At 42.2% G+C, this 22,631-nt stretch overlaps 1 protein-coding gene across 6 annotated transcripts in view; it reads right to left on the bottom strand.

Moving 5' to 3' along the window:
- Positions 1-22,631, bottom strand: part of cabin1 (calcineurin binding protein 1) — a 28,735-nt gene that overhangs the window by 4,535 nt on the left and 1,569 nt on the right. Inside the window, exons 6-37 of one of the 6 annotated variants that reach the window (XM_049716654.1) lie at positions 22,417-22,597; positions 21,847-21,976; positions 21,605-21,754; positions 21,026-21,321; positions 20,765-20,936; positions 20,450-20,583; positions 20,149-20,366; positions 19,832-19,904; positions 19,530-19,714; positions 19,309-19,446; positions 19,033-19,224; positions 18,690-18,932; positions 18,425-18,578; positions 18,231-18,346; positions 17,943-18,110; positions 17,231-17,437; positions 16,990-17,135; positions 16,561-16,822; positions 16,244-16,414; positions 15,497-15,586; positions 15,202-15,362; positions 14,903-15,111; positions 12,708-12,773; positions 12,011-12,190; positions 11,481-11,893; positions 10,653-10,766; positions 10,453-10,473; positions 5,320-5,483; positions 5,107-5,203; positions 4,366-5,034; positions 2,827-2,901; positions 676-937 (exon numbers count right to left, since the gene is read on the bottom strand). In XM_049716654.1, coding sequence (XP_049572611.1) covers positions 676-937; positions 2,827-2,901; positions 4,366-5,034; positions 5,107-5,203; positions 5,320-5,483; positions 10,453-10,473; positions 10,653-10,766; positions 11,481-11,893; positions 12,011-12,190; positions 12,708-12,773; positions 14,903-15,111; positions 15,202-15,362; positions 15,497-15,586; positions 16,244-16,414; positions 16,561-16,822; positions 16,990-17,135; positions 17,231-17,437; positions 17,943-18,110; positions 18,231-18,346; positions 18,425-18,578; positions 18,690-18,932; positions 19,033-19,224; positions 19,309-19,446; positions 19,530-19,714; positions 19,832-19,904; positions 20,149-20,366; positions 20,450-20,583; positions 20,765-20,936; positions 21,026-21,321; positions 21,605-21,754; positions 21,847-21,976; positions 22,417-22,597 — 5,857 coding nt within the window. The remainder of the gene's footprint in view (positions 1-675; positions 938-2,826; positions 2,902-4,365; positions 5,035-5,106; positions 5,204-5,319; positions 5,484-10,452; positions 10,474-10,652; positions 10,767-11,480; positions 11,894-12,010; positions 12,191-12,707; positions 12,774-14,902; positions 15,112-15,201; positions 15,363-15,496; positions 15,587-16,243; positions 16,415-16,560; positions 16,823-16,989; positions 17,136-17,230; positions 17,438-17,942; positions 18,111-18,230; positions 18,347-18,424; positions 18,579-18,689; positions 18,933-19,032; positions 19,225-19,308; positions 19,447-19,529; positions 19,715-19,831; positions 19,905-20,148; positions 20,367-20,449; positions 20,584-20,764; positions 20,937-21,025; positions 21,322-21,604; positions 21,755-21,846; positions 21,977-22,416; positions 22,598-22,631) is intronic. The other 5 variants (XM_049716657.1, XM_049716655.1, XM_049716656.1 and 2 more) reach the window with 5 other exon arrangements.

Below are 22,631 nucleotides of genomic sequence, written 5' to 3'. Positions count from 1 at the left end.
ATCATGATGCACCAGTGGTTAGCATGATCGCTTCAGTGTTCTTAGGTTTGGGGTTCGACTCTCGGCTCCGCTCTTCCTGTGTGGCGCTTGTATGTTCTCTTTATGCTTGTGTTGGCCCCTAATTTACATGTCAACTTCGTTTTTGTGGGTAACACCACAAAACCATCCAATAAAGTTTCTTTTTCCTGCGACTATTAACGCCACATTACTACCATAACTGAAATTCCGAACTTGAATATAAGGCAACTGCTCTAGTAAGTATTGCTGACTTTTTACAGAAATCATCTGTACATGCTTTGATGAAAATGATGCAGTGGATTATTTTCTGTTTGTATCTGTTGTTTGTACAGTCATAGTTTGAATGGCTTTCACCGTGCTTGTGCTTTTTGAGTGTATTTGTCTTCATTTGATTGGTTATGCGTGGTTTGCCAGTTTGAAACGAATAAATTCAATTCAATTCAAATTCAAAATAAGTGAAATAATTAAGTCAAGCACCTGAGTCGCAGGGTCTAAAATGAAGCGTGTGAGTAAACAGTGTTAGGCTATTATTATGTAATACTGCTACAGAAGCTGACAGGCGTCCTCTGCTGGTCCAGCCACGCTCCATCTAAGAGCTCCTACTAAGTGACGCCATCCTTTGATGGACAATTACAAATGAAGTGGATCTCACTATACCTGTGTGTTGTAGGAAGGACAGAGCTGCTGCTGCTGCAGGGTGGCATGCCATTCTTCTCTGTGGTTGCTGATCATGGAAGCCCGACGTTTGAGGTCTGGGTAACTTGCTCAGGGGCTCAAACATCACTTTGGCTTGACCTTCCTGGTTGGACAATGGGTGCATCGTGGCGTGGCTGAGCAGAACCGGTGTTGTCAGAGCGGCAGGGAAGAAGAGATCTCTGTGCTCCTTGTATTTAGGCGTGGTAGGAGCGTCGCACGTGGGCTGCAGGAAGATGGGTTGTTATGAGAAGCTCTCACTGACTAGGGATGCACCAGCAGAACTTAACTCAAGTAGGTTTCTTAAAAAAATGTGCATCCAAATGAGCAAAGGTTCGGAGTCTATCTCCTCTAGCAAGAATTACCACTTCTCTCTGGTGATGTTCTAGCTCTGAGTCCCTCCCTGTTAAACGCCTGCATTTTTTTCACTAACGAAAAACAAGAGTTGCACAAACAACTTATGGCTGGCTCCTCTGAATCCCTTCCTGTTCAATTCCTGATTTTTTTTTCAGAGGACCACTAACAAAAAACAAGAGTTGCACAAACAACCTGTGACAACAGTGGGCTGGCTCCCATAGAGCTGCTGCCATGGCAACAGTGGAGCACATTTAGCAGAAATGAATACTTTCTCTCATCCTCTTTTTTAAAATGGATGAGAAAGGAATGGAAGAGAAGCCCAAAGCCTGTTCTTCCCTGGGTCTTATTGTGTTCAAAGTCTGGGGAATCACATTGCCGAGCAACCTTCCCAAAGCATGAACAAAAATGACACCGTTACAGTCGTGTCAGAAGCTTCAAGCATGCTCCAGCTTTGATGATTCACTCATTAATTAAGCATCACCACAATTGACACTATTCAGAACAAACCCCAATTCCAATGAAGGCGAAACGTAACGTCAAAAATGGATTACAATAATGTGCAAATCCTTTTCAACTGAAAATTGCTGAAAAACGATTTTAAAGTTAAGATTTAAAAGGGTGACCCAATAATTACTAATGATTTTTTTTTCCAATCATTGGTACAGTGGAAGGGAATTATTCTTGGACAGAACTAAAAAAGGTTCTTTGCAGTTATTGACACTGGCCTAAATCAGATTTGGATGGCGTTGTTCTGAAATAAAAATAAATTAAAAAAAAAAACAGCACAGCTAATGTTCATCCTTAGTGCTACACAGGCACCTTGGCACTCTACTTGTGTGGGCTTGAAAAAATGTGTGGACGTGTAAAAGAAGCAGGCACAGAATGTTCATGTTGGGGCCTGGAGCACAGAGGTGTCTCCTCACATTTGCTACAGGCAGCACAATGATTCCACGTAGCCGGCTGGTGGATTAGGCTGGGAAAATAGGCGGCCACCAGATGCACACTCTCCTCTTTTGTTAGGAAGTGATGAAGAGAAGTAATTGGCAATGAGCAGAGCAAATATGGCACCGAATGTAATGTGGTAGGGATCTTTTTTCCCCCCTCGAACTGTAAATTAAGCAATTTAAAAAATCCAGTTTCTATTAGATTTTTATCAATGTACCAGTGTGTTCCATTTTTGACAAGATACAGGTAAGGGACAGGCAAACTGTTGCTATGCTGAGATCAATGACATAATGGGAACTAGTGAGTAAGGAACAAATGCCAATAGGGAATTTCACTGGGTTATATTTAGCGCTGGCGTCTAAATTTGGGGATTACCAAATTATTAATCAGTTTGGCACAATTTACCTCATGACGCACACACGCACTGAATACAGGCAAATATTTTTCACCAACACCTCCTCACCATGACAACAAAAGTAAAAATGGAAAACTGTATTCACTATTCAAAGAATACTGTGGACAAGATTTTAAAATGTGTCTCTGGGAATTTTTCAATGATTAACAAAAAAAATCATTAACCTAACTCGCAACCTTGATTCTCACTGGAGCAGTTCTACCAAACCACACTGACACATAGTGTTGCTTTAACTTTTCGGGAAAACATATATGTCACTAGTCATCACAGGGTATGATAACTTTTTAGAGTGGATTCAAGTGAGACTGAAATGACAATGCGAGTGTGCGGCTGGGAATGAATGTTCACCCTGCGGGAGTGCGAATACGCAGTGAGTAAGAGAGATGAGCTGGCCGTACCTGTCGTTGAGCAGAAGTAGCCAACTGTATCTGGCAAAACTTCACAGCCTGGTCCAGAGCCACATCCTCATCAACCTGAAGCAAGAAGAGGAAGAATAGCCATTAGGGACAGTGAGAATCTTTTAGGTTCCCTCTCTTCACAAACCTCTTTCAATGTACTCTTTCTTGCATGGGTCTAATGGACCAAATGCACAGCCACTATGGATTTCCAATTCTGTACAAGATCGATCCAGCAGAGTTAGGCACTGTTTGCAGCGGTTGCTATGAGTGGACGCTTAGCATGTGGGCGTTGTCGAGCTTGGCGACGGCAAAACATGATGCAATTAGCAGTACCGGTAATGCTGATCAGTCACACAGCTATAATGTTCCTTCCAATCAGCTGTTGGGTGTAAAAGCACTATCCCCAAAAGGCGGGATTTTGTAGTATATTTTTTTAGGGCTGGTTGATGTTGCCAATGCTTTCCATGTCTCACTGAAGATTTAACAGTACCTCTACTTTCAATCATTTCTCAAAATATTTGCTGTGTCTTATTTATTCCAATCTTATCTTATATCTTATATATGAGAAAAACACACCTTCAAACAAATAATGTTATTGTGTATTCAAACACAAGGGAAACTAAAACCAAGAAGTCTGGTTGGTTTGAGTATAGAAAATCAAAAGTGTCTTGTCTAAATAATGGACTACTGTGTAGGAGCTGTGTGCTGCGCCCACTTGAGCTTGTACGAGAGAAGTTCTTGCTGCAGTTAGTGTATGTCTCTCCCGTCTGGCTACCGACTTCCCACTCCAGTGCTCTGACAATGACACAATAAATGTCTGTACAGTCGACATCGATCTGCAGCTCAATAAGCTTGTTTGGGCTGTTCTGCAGCTACAACCGTAACATTCAAACAAACAGTACATCGTCATTGGATTGGTTCAGGACTGATTAGGCAGAATTTATAGTTGTTCTCTATAAAACACTCCATTGCAGTTTCTCTGCATGACTACACCATGCATTTGGACGCACCCCTTTGATCCATCAATTATCTATGCCACTTGTCCTCTGGAGTACCGGATGAACTGAAGCCTATCCCTCTGCCTGTCAAAGGGTATGTATCAGCAATCAACCATTCACACCTAGAAGCAGTCTTCGATTAACTCAATATGCACATTTTTGGGATGTGGAAGGAAGCTGGAGTACTAAGGAAGAAACCCATTCACCAATAGTTGATTAGAACCAACATCAATACTATTGATTTAAATTAGTTTCTCAGTCACAGACCTATTGAATTGAATCAGCAAAAACAACAATAAATCCAAAATAATTAAATTGCTTGAGAGAACATAGAAACAGTATTTTTATCCCAAACTTTAAAAACTGTAAATTGCAAAGTGTTTTATAGCTGTTGTCTTCCAAGAAGAGGTGTTTGTGAGGAGTCATTTAATCTAAGAGAAAGGCCATAAAAGTTTACTTGACTTTGCAGAATCAAAGAATTATAGCAGAGGACACCGCGAATGAAGGAACATGCTTTGTGGCACATCTGAAAGAGCTTTACCTGTTTTATGAGCATGTATGTCTCCGACATGATCTTTTCAATGCGACCAAGGTCATAGGTCATAACTTTCTGGCCTTGTTGCCACACTCTGTATGCATCAAGTAGTAGGGTTTTTCCCGACTCAACATCCTCTAAAAGTTTCCTTTTTCTGCTGGGTCTTCGTGGTAAACCTTGATCGGTGCTGCTAGCTGCCAAAGTGACCTTGCCGGCCAAAGACTGGAGCTGCTGCTGCCTGGAGCTAATACTCAGCTCCTCCAGAGACAGCTCTGATGTCCGGCTGTTGTCAGTTACTTTTTGCTGGGGCTCTATTACACCCAGAGAGATCTGTGCCTCTGTTTCCCTGTCTTGAGTATCTGTGGTTGATGATGGTCTCCTCCAATAGCCAGATTCCAAATCCATTGGCTCCTCTGGCCCTGTTCTGTAGCACTCACTCCCAGCAGGTTCCACCTTTCCAGGTTGATTCTCGACTTTGCCACTTTTATCCGCAGCTGGTGGAGGAATTTGTGGTAGGAAGCCTTCCTTACGCCCTGCATCAGTGGTACAAGTCCCTTCTGTGAGCACCGGCTTCTTGGGCAGCGCATTTTTGCTGTCCTCTGAACTTGGCCTGCTGGATGCGGCCGTCGTGGTCATCTCCCCCATGGAGGGGGTCGCCGCTTTGGGAAGCTGCACCTGAAATACAAACGAACAACCAGTCACAAGCAGCAAAGGGGAAATACAGTGATGTGATGTGTTCTTTCTTACCCCACTGAGACTGTTCAGATTGTCCTCCAGGACTTTTACATTGAGGAAAAAAGCTCTCTTGGCCAAAACCTGGCGGTCAACATCACGTAAATATTTTCTTGATGGATTCAAGGAAGAGAGAAGGAAGTGGGTTGGGAAGTAGAGAAGACATAAGAAATGCACTGTGAATAAAGTCTATAACAAACAGTCGCGCTGCAGGAAATTGGCCCTTACTTTCCCTGATCAGGGGTTCTCTGCAGCATGAAAGACACTTTCAGCAAGGTGTCGTGATCTTTAAGCTGTGATAGCACCTCCAGCAAGAGGACAATGGATCGGTTCATATGAGATGCAAAACTTCCTGGGCGATCAATCTCATCTACTGGAATACGCCAGATGCCCTGCGGGTGGAAAGGAAATTGAAACTCGGAGCAGAAAAAGCAGTCATTTGCAACTGTGCTACAAATAACCATTGCTTCGTATGACCAACTGCAGCTTTATTTAAAAACACAGTAGGCATAAACGAGAAACAAAATGGTGTTTAGAGCTGGAGTCCTGGATGCAACTGGTAGCTTTCCTACTGGAGATGTAACAAAACCAATAGACTTGGGGGGGTTTCGAGCGCAAGGAATCAATTAGCAAGGAGAATATTTGAAAGGAAAGACTCAACAAAGCAGAAAGTAATAGAATTAAGTGCGAGTGAAAAACATGGCGCACTAATGAGGAATGGAAAGGCTGCAGGGGAGATCTTGCAGACTGCCTGGACATGTAGGAGGGAGGCACAGAGAGGGTGTTCTCTGGGCACACATGATAGGAAGCCTCATTAGTTCTCAGTTGTGGCCAAGCAGTGCAACACGGCCACAGAACGGCGGCCAACAACCATAAGCTATTCTCTGCAGAAGGCGTGACGTTTCCCTTGATGGACCAATCCACCTTTTCAGTAAGCATGTGTCGGCTTGGCAGGCAAAATGGGCCTACATCTATCGCCCCTCGATTTTTTTTTTTTTAATCAATGCAAGTGCAGATGGTAGCCTAGGTTAGTCAGAAAGCACACTGTGCATATTCTGGCATCTGAAAATGTGTGCGAGACAAAACAAAGATGATCATATCTGTCAGGATGGAACACGACAAATGAGATGGAGCACTTGGGAGCCTGGTGGTCTTCTGAAACACACAGCTCCAGATGGTCAGATGGCATTTTCCAAGACTCTGGAGGGAAATGAAGCACGTGAAAGAAGCTCGACAAGGGAAACCTATCAAATGATTATACATATCCAATGACAAACTTCCCACCTACTGACAAACTAACAAAGCCACCACCAAAATTGCACAGAGCGGTATTGATTTTTTGACCGTTATCATTTGCAGCAGCTGCCTTGTAGGTGTGAATTTAATACCTAATTTATTCTTCACAAATTATTTGGCACATCAACTCTTAAAATACAGTCCATTTGAATCTTTGGTACCAACATTAGCCAAATTACTCCATGTAGCCTTACATTAGAACGTATGACGGTTTACCCTGCTCAGTTTACAAGTACGCGATGGAGACATCATCTCTAATGGACGAGGATTGTTCAGAGAACTTTCAAACCATCATTGACACAAATCTGTTTCGGGGAACGCCAAGCCATGGCTTTACACAGATTATTCTGTAGCACAACAGCTAAAGCAGATTTGTAAGACTGAAATGATTCTAGGCATCTCTTTTTTCAGGAGAAAATATAAACAGTGTTGTGGTCAATATTCCACACAACAATGATGCAGACAGAAGAAGAAATATATACGCATAGTATGTAAAAAATGTTAAGAAAAGTATCGCTTAAAAGCAACAGCACTGATAGTTCATTGTCTGTGCGTGATAAAAATGAGAAGTGGAGCAAGCTGCCCTGAAGCTTTGCGAATGCGAGTCAAATCCAACACATATGTACTTTCACAAAGAAACTTCCCAGATCTTGTAACACCTTAATGGAGACAGGTCTCAACATGAAAAAAAATCATAATAGCAAAGCCTCAAAATATTCCCTGACAAGAAAAAAAGTTGGTGGTCATGTGACTCATAGCAACCAGTGGCAATTGCTGCGGTTAAGCAATCACGACATAAGCGTTCCGCCAGCCATCTATGTGTAACTTGAGGAAGGAACTAGGGTATGTTTTTAAACCAAGCTGGCTGTCAATGCTACAAACAATTGACAGGTGCAGGGTACCATTAGTCATCTTGATCCGCATCTAATCGCATCAATCAAAAGTCTCACAAACACCACAACTAACACACTGTGTTTCCAAAAGTCGGGCAGAAAGCAACATACCATCACCAAAGAAGGCTATTCCCCGTTTCCTACGCTGGTATTTTTCGGAAGGATTCTTGCAGGGGGTAGCAGCGACGGCATCCCTGGCAGCACCTCCACCCTAACAGAAGCTCATGCTCGGAGAGCAAGGGGTGGGCTGCATTTGGGTGCGAGGGCAGCGAGAGCCGCAAAGGAAGAAAAGCAGGAAGCTCAGCTGCACACAGCAGAACCGGAACAGAAGAAGAACGGTAGAATGGTAGCTGCCTTGGCAGGAGGAGAGCCAGCAGTGAAGTCAAGGCCTATGAGCTCAGGACACCGCTGACAGACCAGTAGACTCATCCCTCTCCTGCCATCTCAAAACAAAAACACCCACGCACTCCATCTCCACTCTCCCCTGACCCCAGCTTGCTGGAGTTCTCCCCCCCTCCTCCTTCTGTGCTTTCTCTTGCACTATACAGAGTGTTCAGCCAGCCCTTGTAGGTCTGTGCCAGCCAATCACAGATGAGCAGCGAAAAGTCCCGCCTATTAATGCACACCCACACAAACAGAGGAGCGAGAGAGTAATGAGGAAGCTGAACAAGAGGAACACAGAGAGGAGATGAGTGGAGCATATAACAGTCAGGGGGAGGGGAAGAACATGATCATGCTGAAGTCAGAGCAACAGGAAAAGAACATGAGAACATAAACTGGCTGAAAAAGGAATTGAGTACTACGGCCCCAATGCATAAGGGTACACTGCAAAGATTGGCACATCATGAAAGGGAAAGAACAGGTTTCTATAAAGAAAATCCTTATTAACCAAGTGCAACAAAACAAAGATGCCTGAAGAATTAACAGCATATATAATATTTTGACAGCCAAGAGCCCTCACCTGCTTCCTTTCAACACTGGCTGTGTCTCTCCTGATGGCCACCATAAACATACTACACATGCATAACCTTGTTTATCCTGTTTCCTGTGCTGAGCTGAGAGGGAAAAAGTGCTGCAAAATGTCAAGCTGAACCCAAGAAAGCCACGAGAGACAGCAGAATCCCTACGGACAGTGAGGGCTTTCCCGTTAATGTGCAAATCAAAACATTTGAAAGTTTTTTTCACCATCCGCTGCCTTAAGTACGAGGTTCTCCTGAGTGGAGCTCCACCTACAAACCCCACACTGCACAACTGAACATGCAAAAATGTTTGAGTCATACGTCAAATTGAGGGAAGTATTTCAAGAGTAACTGCTACGTGGAACATTGTCATAATATGTTTTACAATAAAGTTGAAGTAAAGCTGTCATAATCCAAAATCTGCACAAAGTAGATGCTATCAGAATGACATTTGTGTTCAAATGAGGGTGGAAAGACACACTTTATTTGGCATTTCACAGAGAGTAAATGCTTGTGTGGGTGGACTATGCAAATAATGTGTGTGTGTGTGTGTGTGTGTGTGTGTGTGTGTGTGTGTGTGTGTGTGTGCGTGTGTGTGCGTGCGTGTGTGTGTGTGTGTGCGTGTGTGTGCGTGCGTGCAAAGCAATCATAGCATTGGGAACTCAACAGTCATGTCACCTCATGTTGATGACGTCATGTGTTATGCACCATGTTGAGTTTGTAAATTTGTGCATTACCTTGATTTCTGTCACCACAGAGAAGATGAAGAAAAAAATTATATTCTTAAAATTGGACACGTAAGGACTTGTCTGGCCGACAGTAAACTTGACAGGCCATCCTGACTTCAGTTAAGATGTAAGACAAATTAGACGCTCCACAATGTTGACTTCCATTTTAACAAAGCAAAAAGTCAGTGCTCTGGAATGGGTTTTAAAATGAACTAAGGTTGCAATTTACAATTACTTTGATAATCCATTATTCTGTTGATTATTTTGCATGAATTGAAAAATATTTTAATCTCCTACAGTTATTCAAAAACATGTTATTATTTCAAATTGACATATTAATCATGTTTCAGTTACTGGTATGGTTTGTAACATGTCAGAAAATAGCCAAAAATATTGGCAATTTTTTCCTAAACTAAAAGAAAATATTTTTCTTTTGCTTCAACACAAAGATAATCAGTCTGCTTTCATAATAAATTGGATATCATTTACTGTTGATCAATTGAAATTCCGAGCATTTGGACAATTTCAAACAAAAAAATGCTTAATCAATTATCAAAAATAATCTGACTAATTTGATAATGCATTTGTTGCAAATGAATCGAGTTTCATTGCACCTTTAATCCCAACATGCTTCAAGATAAAGGTGAGGTTACTCATATGCAAGGTTGTCTTATTATAGTGCTTGGTTTGAAATATTACACAGTAAAGCTGTGACAGTTGTCATACCGAGATAAACAGGTCTGCTTCCAAAAGGAGCTCTGCTAGAACCCAATGGGAGCTACTAGCTTGCTGTAGAGCTCCTGTTCAGCCGTGGCCCATTATCGCTTCTGCAATCTGTTACCAGGAAATTACATCGACATGGCATACTACAATGTCCAAGATGATGTCAACCGCCGAAAAATGTAGCAACAACTGATGTGTATTAGACACATACTTATGAGCTTAATTTCTGAGAAAGCAAAAAAAAAAAAAAAAAAAAAATCAAAACCTAACTCCATGGGAAGCCAACACAAGCCTTGTGAAGACAGATCATTCACCAATCACCTACTGAGAAATTCCATTTATGGAGCTGCTTATTTGTTTTCACGTCAGATTTCTGAGCAGACAGTTGAATTGTGAGGGAAGGGTGTAGAAAAGGGTAACCCTAATGATATGTCAATACTGTACTGCTCACAGTAAACACACGAGCACATCATTAGCAACAAATTGCCAGAACCCACATCAGTGTTTCACGAGCATGTCCCTTGAGATTGCGACTTAGCTGCCAACACGAGTGAAGCTGCTACTGCGTTATACACACACCAATACAAGAGCTGCACAAAGCATATATCAAATATATATTTAACTTAACATTAAGATAACTACAATGGTGCTCAGTCTGCCTGCCTGGTTTGATTAAATAAAAATAAATTCGCTAAATAAAGTAGCTGAAATATATAAAAAAAAAAAAACATGTCTAATGAAGATTCAATGCGGTTACATTACCTGCCGTTTATAAAGATGTAGCTGAAATATAAGAAAACACGTCTAATGAAGATTCAATGCAGTTACATTACATGGCATTTAGAAAGATGAATGTTAAATGATTCACTGATACCTGGCATCTACAAAAAGCTAATAAGAAATGTGCGGCGATGATATGACATGGGAAAGACAACATAAAAGCAACTGTGAACTGAACTTACATTGAACAGGTTTGTCTTGTTTCTTTCACAGAAGAGTCCTTGTGCAGGCATGTGCTTCTGTTGTTGCCATGGGACACTGCTTCCTAGCAACACATCTCGGGCCCACTGTAGGTTCTGTGGTAATAAATAAATAAATAAATAAACATCTACATTTTAACATGCACAACATACTATCACCATGCGAACGGCCTTTCATTATTACAACGTACCGATGTAATGCATAAACAGTTAGTTGGCTTGCCTCGGATGTTGTGTAAACATCTGCTAAAATCGAAATGCTGCTCATTTACAATCAACAAAGCCAACATCATTTTTTACAACCTTGAAAAAAAACCTAATATGCAGAGTGCTATGAAAAGGTAAGGTAAACTGTTTTAAAACATAATAACACTTGAAAAACTATGTTTAGTGGAGATAATAGCCTCCATTACAATGGATCAGAGAACTGAGAGAATGATGCCCCCATACAATATAGCTCTGTGCCAAACTGGCTGAAAAAGCATGGTTCTCAACCCACGCATACCTCTACCCACAGAGCTTTGGAGCGCACAGAGCCGTCTTCTGCAACTAATGTGCAACGAATAAGGTCTAATGCAAACAAGAGAGGTGGAGGGGAAAATGAGGCAGTGACTGGAGCTTATATGGTAAGTAATTCTATGGCTAACACCGTAATTGCTAGGAGCAGCCAGGTCTCACCCGACATAGAAACTGTTAGAAGTACTGATTACCTGTAGATAGGTGTGGCTCAAGTTAAATGACATATTGTGCTAGGAGCACACAATGAGCCACCGTGTCATTAGTGAACATGAGTTAAAAAGGTGAACTGACCTGGTGGGTTTTGCTGTTGGTGTAAAAGAAAGCCAGGCGGTAGAGGCTCTTATAGTGTTGAGGAAACCGCCCAAGGCAGAGGAAAAGAGAGCGGACGCACATTTCCACCAGCATTTTTTTCTGGTCAGCAGGTTCTGCAGGCAGGGCCTTGGGTACCTCCATCACCTCAGCAGGAGGCTCTGGCTTCCTTTTGCCTTCGTTGGCTGGGGTTTGAGGAGCAGGTTGTTGAGAGGAGGCTGCTTTCGGCAGAGTGGTTGGTCCCAAAACGGGCGGAAGGCAAAGGTCTGCAGAGATTTTGGGAGTTGGAGCCTCAGGGAGGGTCACCACCACCATTTCCACAATTTCCTCAACCATATTTTCTTCTGTCTGGGGCACAGTCTGATCTCCATGTGATGCTAAAGTAGGACGTAGAACTATTCAAAAGATAAAAAATGTGTGGTCAAAATGAGCATATACAATACAGTTCAAATTATGTTATGCCATTTCTTTCAGGCTACAAATATTGTAGTCACTTTGAGACAATGGTCTACCTGTGTCCTCGGAAGCAGGCTGTCCTTCCTTCACAGGAGTTGTGCTCTCTGATGACGAAGAACTGACTTTACCACAGGCAGGTTTTTGGCTACTGTCTTGCGAGCTGGTGGGATCTGTGAAAGCATCCTGAGTGGAGTTGGAGTCAGAAAGCATCACCACCTCGCTGTCCTGACTCCGTTCTGCCAAAACAAGTATCAACATAAATCATTTAACCAGTTGAATGGAGAAACAGGCATTAGTTAATTTTGCCACAAATGTTGGCTATCTTTTTTATCTTAAGTTCAAGTACACTACACTGTATATTGTTTCAAGATATTGATGACCTAAATTCCAAAGTGAGTCTCGGACTTTAAGTAAACATAATAAAAATAGTTTCTAACACAAAGAGGGTTGGGTAGGGTGGTCAGGGTTGAATAGTTTTGAAGGAAAACCAAAACTACTATGTCAGAGTTGCTCTAAATTGTTATTAGAGATATGGAGAATCATTGGCAGAGAACTGTATATAACCAAATGAGGAGTTGAGGATAACACACACGGGAATTTTCAAAAGATAACATCTTATGGCACTGTAGGTGAGTAACTGAAGTTAGAACTGTACAAATGGGTGCCTCTGTTAAGAATGCACTTCATCACAGAGCTGCTTTCTGACTGAAGACATAGCCTCTGAGAGAGTTTGGTGGGTTTGAAGAGCAGTACCATTCAGGGAAGCCAGCCACATTGAAGACCTGGGCAAGCAGTAATCATGGTCAAACTCTGATGAGGCTGTTGAAGATATGGGGAGCTGGTTTTACAACAATATCAAGCAGAACTGTACCTCTGAATGCATTTTGTACATTACATTTAAAATGCAGACTGGTTAATAAAAGAATACATTTTTGACAAAAATGGGGCCATGAAAGCCATTCCCCTTTGTAGAACCCAATTCAGACAATAAACAAATTCTTTCAATCTCATTCCATCAATGACATTCTTCTTATTCTCAGACAATAGTTTCTCCAATAGACAATGTGTAACTTTACCTTTTGCCTTGCAACCTGAATCTAAATGGTCAATATTTTGAAGTGGTCTCACTATTAATAGGACATCCAAAATAAAGGTAAGATTGTCTATCAATGTGTTAATGAAAAATTAAGAGAAAAAACAAACAACAATCTTTACGCTTTCTGGATGTCTGAACCAGGTCCTACAGACGTCTTGCCGGAATGTGCTTTAAGCAGAAAGATTGGCTGACACGTGCATAGTGCCACATTTCCATAACTTGGGTTTCAGTTCTTTGCCAATAACAGACCACCCACTGCTTTCTGACTTTGCTCATTTGCACTAATTGGATAAAGTTTCCAAATTTGTCCCGTTAGTGCGATGAAGACATGAATCACACAGGACAAGGCATCTCCAGGGTTTTTAGTCAAGTTAAGCCCACACTAAACATGAACAAAATACAACTATGTGAAGCACCAGACAAAGGTGAATTGTGTTAAAGATCTGAGTTTACCCAATACCAAATAAAGACAGTGACCTCAGTGGAACTACATGCATATAAATGGCAAAGCAGGTGGTAAAAGCGAGCAGGCAAAAGGAGGTAGCAGGCAGGTAGGTCGGGAGGAAGGAAAAAATCTGGAAAAGGGGGACAAAACTGGCAACATGGGCAATATGGCTGAACTTATAAGCATATTCAAGGCTAACGTGGAAAATGGAAAGGAAAGGCTGTGTGGAAAGGCATCTTTTTTAATAATGGGTGTTCCTTGTGGACAAGGTCTTTTCAGACTGAAACATTTGAGACGAAATTCATATAGAAGTATGAAAATGTCTATGCACTATAATATTTGGATGGCATAATGTCTACAAATATTTACAATGCACGTATAATATCTTAAAGTGAAGCTCTGGTGAGCTTGTCAAGTGTATTATTTTAGTACACAAAAATACATAGACTCACATTATATTATAGAAAGTGAAGGGGCTGGAAAGACATTCCACAAGGTTTTGGACCATGGCAACCTTTGTCCAATCAACCAGATCATTTGTGAGGTCACAAAATGTTAATGTCGAAGGAGAAAAGCCCCTTCCCAAAACAAAAGCCAGAAGAAATGTAGTGGCCAACTCCCACTCAAATGATTGATAAGATTAAAGGAGTCAAAGCTAGAATGCTTTCTATGTATCTGTACGAGTAAAAGCACAGACAGTACTATAATTAATATTGCATTTATAGATTAAGAATGAAAGCGAATAATTTATCGATGAAAGAAGGGCACCGTGTTTGGGTGAAATCATTATCAGCTGCACACCAGAAGTGAAGACAAGACTCTAGCAGCGCGCTGATACAGCAGGTCATTGAATTGTGCCAGCTGGCAAATTGTTGAGTGATGGATTAATCGTTTGATCTTGTGTCCCCTTGTACAAGATGGAGAACATGATGCGGTCATCAGTGGAAGTGTCTAGCAAGGAGTAAACTTCTTGATGTGAAAGGGATCCAGATCAGCTCACAACTCAACAAGTGTTTTTAGTACTAATGACGTTGTTTAAACTGAAATTAGTTACCATTGATGGTCCAACCATATTAGGAGAAGAAAACTGACTAACTGCTAAGGAAAGCTAAAAGGACAAAGCTGAGACAAGCCACACACATGCATGCGCACATTCCGGCCAGTGTCCCCTCGCAAATCTCAATCTACCGTTGTTTTGGAAATGCAATCTAGCAAGTCGACTGTAGCCATATTGCCCATTTCACCGCATCCCAATCATCCAGTGCAAAGGGTCCACTGTAACTCAAACCAAGGCCACACAACATGGTGATTATCAATCTGAGCACCCCTCAGTGAACTTCAGTGGCCCCAGTGCAAAAAGGGCAAAGGGCCCAAGCCCAGAGACAGTGCCTAGGACTGAGACTGTACCATCAGCCTGCTGTTCCTCATGCCGCTGCTGCTGCCACTGCTGCCGTCGGAGAGTTTTGCGTTTGGCGTAATCGTGGTCAAACGGCGTGGCCACGTAGAGAGGCGATGTCACACCTGGAGTGGCAACTGATGGAAGGGAGGAACCGAGGATGTTGCCTATGCCTATCGAAGAACTATTAAAGTCTTCATCCATCACAGTAGATTTCTCCCTGAAATGATTAAGGAAACATTATTTTTACAATGAAAGAATCGGTTCCATCATTCCTGTTGGGTGACCGACTGTCAAAACGCTTACTCACTTTTCATTAGACCTGGGGATGCTGGGTACACTCTTCTCTTCACCTATGGCAAATGGCCCTGTCGCGGCCTCAACCAGCAAACTAAACAAGACTTCATGGTCCAGCCTGGGTTCATTAGCCTCCAGGAGCTTTAAGATGGTGGCGCTGAGGCGGAAGTGCAACTGGTAGAAAAATAGTTAATGATGCCTTTTAACGGGAATGCATTCAAAAAACAAAACTGAGTGCCTCATAATTTAGACCTACTGAATCCAGCACTCAAGCTGGAACATCAGTACACTGCTTGAGAGTGATTTACCTCCAGGGCCTCCATAGCCAGGTCAGGTGGATTGTGATAGTGGATTTTACGAGGATACCTGGCAGCCTCTTCATGCAGAAAGTGTGCTGCCTTCAAATGCAAACAGATGACACTCAACAAACCAGTAAAGAGCAATTCGGTAGTATAATAGAGCAGGTGAAATGACAAGAAGGGTTCTGGTATGGATGAATTCACTATTCTTGTTTAGCAAGACACTCAGTCACACCACAATCTGCTTCTGAACTCCATGACATAGTGTTTGAAATTTCAAAGTTCACCTGCCTCCAAGAATTTCATCATAACAGCGCTATGACTAATGCTGTATGTTTTGTACCTCTTGGGAAAGCACACACTCACACAATAAGAACATCTTGTGAGGGGAGGGAAAGAGTAATCTTTGTTTCTGTAGGTGGGTTATGAAACAAGCAATCTCCCTAAGAGTGCAGCCTATTTTATTAGAATAATTACAAGAATTACTTTCATCACATTTACCTAGTTTTCTGATTATACAAGATCAGTATTAATATTATACAATTATTATACAATAGTGACGAACAGGCACCCGCTGACCTGGCCCCCGTCCGTAGCAAATAGCAAATGTCAGTGTCTCGTTAATGTTTTTTTTTTCCTCTAAATCCACGAATATGCGAATCCATAGTTGCCAAACTGCGAGTATGCAGAGGTCGGCTGTATTCAAAAGTCCTTGGATATGAGAGGAAAAAGAGTGAGGTGTGCAGACCGGCTTACCTTTTTGTAAAGCTTCAGATATTCCACAGGTGTCTCTTTGCGTTTCTCTGCTATCTTGCCCAACATGTAGTGGATGAGCCACTCTTCTTCATCACTGTCCCCCTCACAACGGGAAGCTCCCTGGAAACTCTGAGATGCCGTCTCTAACATGGATTCTCTCCTTTCCTCCATCTGAATATAAAAACAGGGCAGAGGTTTAAGAGGTATGTTAGCTCGTTACCACAGTTCTCGACACAAGGCAGAACCAAGTGTGTGACATGTGACACCTCCATTGTAAAACGGTTTCACTGACAAGACCATGTTAACATGCGGCTCACCTGTTTAACCACCTCTGACGGAAGCTCATCACGCCACTGCTTTAGCTGACGTGAAGCATAGGAGTGCAAAGAATAAGAAATGGTTCCATACTCGATCCACAGCGACAGATTGGAGCTGTCTATCTCCAGGGCCCGCTTAAAGCAGTTAAGTACAGCCTGTGAATGTTTCCATATGGGTACATCACTTTTTAGCTCATTGGAGTTGAGTTTCTCCTGAATACGACTGGCCCGAGCTAAGGCCATTCCTGCCCAGGAATCAAACCTGCCCACAAACACACATGAGCATCAGTGCAAGCAAAGTTGAGGGGGGGGGGGGGGGGGGGGGGAAAGCAGACCAAACAACAAAAGTTATCACATTCGGTTTATAACATTTACTATAAAATCTTCAAATAATTAAATTTCGTGATTGAGAGTAGCTCAACTACCTACCTGTTCGGACACACACAGATGTCATGCATGTAAAACTTTATGGCTTTGGACTGTTCCTTATTCTTGAAGTGATAATCAGCCAGCAAGTAGTACAACTCATTAATGATTGGAGGGGCTGGAGGACTACCCTCAGGAAGGCTTGGGGTCTTAAAAAGAAACAAATTGAAAACATGAGAGCAAACTGAATCTTCTAGAAAGTTTGAAATAAACCATAAAATAAACCGTGGGCTCACAAACCGACCTTTGTTGTCATGCCCTCAATGTAGGCTGCAACCTCATCCATGGTGAGGGTGGGAGTTTCACTTGGGGGGGCGATTCCTGCAAATCTCCTCAACAGATTAGCTAAATCTGCAGATACGGTGCTTGTTTTGTAGCTGTCAAACTCGGGCATTGATTTTGGTTTGAAATACTGGAACATGAAAAGGGCATCTCTCCACAGCAGCTCAACCTGCAACACAGTTATCAGGGACCAGATGAGTATATTTGATATTATTAGAGGTATTCTATTACATTTGACGCTGGCAAAGCCCATTCAATGTACGGTAATGTAATAGGATTTGAAGGGAAAACCTCTTGAATAGGATATCAGCGCATCACCAAAATATATTCAAATGTGTCTAACATATTGCTATAGCCATAGCACCACCCAGTGGCCAAGCACAAAAACTACAAAATTACTATTCTTAAAAGGATCCTGGACAAATGAACAAGTATGGCTTAATGGGTAATAACTCTCTTAGCTAGGAAATGTGCCTAAATTCTGAAAAATTGGTTTATTGCACTTTTACAGCAAAATCTTTGATCCATTGCGGCCACTAATCATGGACCTGCAATGACAAGTGAATGATGTTCATGTGTTTCAAAAGCAGTTTCATTTTAATACATTTCGTGACCCTGTAGGCTTGCTTAGAGGAGCACAAAGATTGGGTTAAATTCTAAGATAAGAATCTGACCTGTGGAGAAGAGTGGTCTTCAAGGAAGCGGGCCTTGCTCTTCTTACTAGGATAGGCATAGAGGCAGAAGAAGCACTGTTCCAAAGCCATCTCTAACTCCTCTTTGTAAGGATGACTAATATTGTTGGCAGCACCAGTTGTTGCAAACTCTTTTTCCAAAACTCCAACCTAAGGTAAACATCAAATTGCTGTCAAACAAACTCAATGTTATACATTCAATTTAATTCATGCAGACAATTGTATTATGCAAAGTCTAGAGGAGTTGTTTGAAAGTATGCCCATGCTTACGAAAAACTTGAGTAGTGAACCATCTGAACAGCAGCACATGGAACGACGTCCAAGATACTCATGAGCGGTGTTCAGAAGCATAAGGGAGGATGGCAGCATTGGAGTGTCTGAATCATCTAAAAGTCATGTTAACAACCGTGATTCAGTGTAATAGCAAAGTAAACAAGGCACAAGCATGGAATGAGTCCACAAACCTTCCTCGTCCCCTACAGACATATGTTGTTGAAGCATAGCATTAAAAGCAGCTTCTTCGTGTTTGATGATGTGATACAAAATAATCCATGGCAGTACAGAAAAGAAATAAGGTTCTTTGGGATCGTCGGAAATTGTCATGCTGAGGTCGATCAGCTGAAAAGACATCGAAAACGTTTTTTTTTACATCCCATATAGAAGAACGCCTCTTACCATGCATGGGTCTTGAATGTAATGATGAGTAGTACTAGTCAGCACTCAGCTAACCTGAATAAGATTGTTTGCCAGTCGAGCCATACTGGAGAAGTGGGTGATGTTGCTAAGGAGCTCGGAGTCTTTGGTAAAGCAGACGTCAATGCCCTCCAACAGCTTTGTAATGGTGCTGAGCCATTCTTCCTTCACAGGTGAAGAACTGCTTGTGGAAGAGTTGAGTTGCTGCAAAGCTTCATTCAGAGCCATCTCACTTGTCTCTAAACATTGCTGATAATCTTGGAGTCTCAACAGTGAATTCTGTGGCAAAATTACACACAGAGGCACCAATCATCACACATCATAACTCGGCGTCCCATGAAGAAAACGGTTTCTTGTTGACTAGTGAGCGGCATCTGACCTGCAGCAGCAGAAGCTGAGCAGGACGTTCTGGTGTTGAGCTAACAAACTCCAGATGTTTACTCCTGCTGCTGCCATAGTTCAGAGTAGGCTGCAACAAGCGCACGACCGATTCAAAGTCCGCAGACTCAAAGAGATGCTGGATTTCCTCCAATGACTGACAGCGCTCCAGAGACTTCAGTCTTTTGTCAATCTGATCAAACAAATACATTTGGAATGAAATAAACTAGGACTTTATCGGTGAAAGCCAAACATATTTTGAGTAATAAACACTGACCTCATCAACAGAGATTGCTGCATCTAGGCTTAAATTAGGCAGTTTGATGGTGTAATATCTCCCTTCAGGCGGCTTGGGTTTGCTCTGCAACAGCCCTGTACAGACATCATAGCTCTCGAGAGCCAATTCCATATCTCCCTGAAAAGAGAGACAAACCTTCTTGTCATATCTCATTGGTATAGACCTGAAAACAAGAACAACAATGTGTGTACTCCATTTACCTGGAGAGCAAGGGATCTGGCCTTCAGCCAGTAGACACGCACTGTGAAATCCAACCAATTGTCCTCAAACAGATCCTTCTGGGATGAACCTAAAGCCAGGAGCAAGACATCAGCCTGGAAATGCTGCCCAGGGAATTCGTTTTCAGCCGTGTCATTGCAGGAATCCATGCTTCTTCTAGTGGTCACTAAAGGCAGTGAAAAATAGTAGTAAGACATTTTATAATACTGTACTTTTTTTTTTTTTTAACCCAAAAAGTTTAAAAGTTTATGCTTGATCATCAAAAGGTGTTCGAGGTACCAACCAGTCTTGCCTTTGTTGAGCAACCATTGCTCCAACTGTAATTCCATACATGCCAAGCTCATTTCCAACATTTCCTGAAATAAGAGAAGTGAAATACTCACTGATTAGAATGTATTCGTCTGTTGAAAATCGTGCATGTTTATGGGTCAAATTAAAGAAAGTCTATAGTGCCTCACAGCGTACTTCCAAACTCAGATTATTCCACGACTAAATTTAACAGTGAAAAAGCAGGAATAAGCAAAGGATAACAATGGGAAATTATAGATGCATGCTTCAACAATTGGATTTGTAGCAAATATTTCCTGTTTTGTTATTTACCCGGATGTGCTGGTTACGGCAGTCTCGAAACAAAGGGTTAGGAAGGCCACAGCTGTGCTTTCTCCAAGCCTGGAACACCTCCAGAACCACAGCGGTCATACCTGGAGGCCACTCCTCCATGAACTTCCGACCCACTGCTTTTAGATAGCACAACATCAGGTCCAGTATTCCTCCATTGTTCATATTTCCGAGAAGGAAGTTATGAACATCCTGTTGCTCTAGAAAAAATACAAAATGAAATATTTTGTTAATAAGAAAGATTATGTCAAGGACGGAGCGATCCATGGAGGTATGCGTGTACCAGATTCCATGTAATCAACTGCGTCAACTGGAACGCAGCTCCCAAGTAGAGGCTGCATGTCATCCTTCACATCACATTGTGGCTCAAGATTACTCAAACTTTCATCTTCATTATCTGGGTCAAACTTCCTTAGCCTATAAGAAGGGGAAAGATATGATGCATCAATACTTCAATAGCAAACAATCCGCCTGTCTTCTTATCGGTTATGTTCAGTATTACAGGTGTGCTGTGCAAAATAATCATTTACATTAACAAACAACATCTCATAAGATACAACAGCGGAGCACACAAGTGGGAAGATAACAACAAGGTTACCTTGAAGGAAGGTACTTGAAAAGTAATTCCTGAAAATCAATCTTCTCTTCCTTTTTGCATTTAGTGTTTCGAACCCGTGCTGAACGTCTCTTGGCGGTCTCAACGTTATCTTCTACTGCACGTTTCCTTTTAGATGTTTTCTTTGCCTTGTCTATCAATGAAATGTCCATAGCTGAAACCATGGGTGGTGAAGAAACAATGTTATAACATATGATTTTACATCATTAAATCATCATTAGAAACTTGCTTGGTGTAACTGACCGACAGAAGGAGCAGCTGCGGGGATTTCCACGATGGCAATTTGGGTTTGGACGGCAGGTTGTGAGAGTGCCGATGGCTCAGGAAGGAGAGTCGGTGGCAGAGATGAGCTGGGACTGCTGCTCAGCACTGTCGTCTGGACCGTGCTGATCGGACTGCCCGGTTCAGGCAGGTTTTGGAGGAAGCTTCGGTCATGGTATGCAGATAAGTCAATCCTGCGACCAAGACTTAGACGTGGCGGCCCGCACGTGGTTTGATATCTATACATTGCAATAAGGCTTTCACCCACATGCTTCCACCTGGGTTCAGAAAATAGTCCCATGTCAAATCAATTCATCCCAAAAATGTATTTGAGGTCAAATGTTCAATAGAACTCACAACACAATGAAATACAAAAAATACAGAAAAGTTTTGAAACACACCTCTTAAATCAATTCAAAATTCAAGGAGAGCTTGGTATTATCTATAATCTCTGTCTATTCAATTGTTATATGCCCTTGTGTGTGTTATATTATTATATTTGATTTTTATATTATATTATTATATTAGAAATAATTTACAAACACTGTTAAGAGTACTCACGAAAGACAACGGATAGGCTTAACCAAGACAAGGTCAGGGGTCGGTTCTGTGTGCGAGAGAGCCTGCCTGCGTTTTCGTAATTCTAGAGCTTCTTCCACAATGGATTTGCGTTCCTCCTCCTCCACTTCTACGTAGTGGACAGACATGTCACTGCAAAGAAACATCACGACGACGTTTGAAAGTGACAAGAATTTTCTAAAGAATTTACAGAAAGTGAAGAATAGAAAAATGAGTGCAGTCACCATCTCTTGAACATTTGCATCGTGTCCCTTTTAAGACTGGCCTGTTCCTCAAAGATTTTCTCCTTCAACACCAGGCCTTTTGTGTAACAGTGATCTTTTTCAAGGGCTTTACTGATGAAGTACAAACACCCTGGAAATATTTATGCAGACAATCATTACTTTAACACTTGTTTTGGGTAACCATTGACAGCAAACCCTATCCATCCATCCATTTTCTGTACCGCTTGTCCCCACGGGGGTCGTGGGCATACTGGGGCCTATTCCAGCAGTCATCGGGCAGTAGGCGGGGGACACCCTGAACCAGTTGCCAGCCAATCGCAGGGCACACAGAAACGAACCATGCACACTTGCACCTACGGGCAATTTGGAGTGCTCAATCGGCCTACCAAGCATGTTATTGGGATGTGGGAGGAAACCAGAGTGCCCTGAGAAAACCCACGCAGGCACAGGGAGAACATGCAAATTCCACACAGGGAGGGCCGGTGGTGGAATCGAACCTGCACCCTCTGAACTGTGAGGGAGACCTGCTCACCAGTGACAGCAAACTGATATTGGCACTATTTAACTTACATGTATAGTCACAAAGTGTGTAGAGAATAGTGATCAGATTGTCCAGGCAGGGCCAGTGGTCCGGGTTACACTGTAATCCCTCCTCAAAGGCATGTCGAGCCAAAGGAATGCGCAGCAGTCGTACAGCCACTTGTCCAATTTTGTACCACATGTTCACATCAGTGGAATCCAATAAAACTGCCTGCATAAATGCACAGTATTATAAACAGGATATG

This window comes from Syngnathus scovelli, chromosome 3 (assembly GCF_024217435.2).
Source record: "Syngnathus scovelli strain Florida chromosome 3, RoL_Ssco_1.2, whole genome shotgun sequence".
NCBI lineage: Eukaryota > Metazoa > Chordata > Actinopteri > Syngnathiformes > Syngnathidae > Syngnathus > Syngnathus scovelli.
This window is presented reverse-complemented; position numbering and strand designations above follow the sequence as displayed.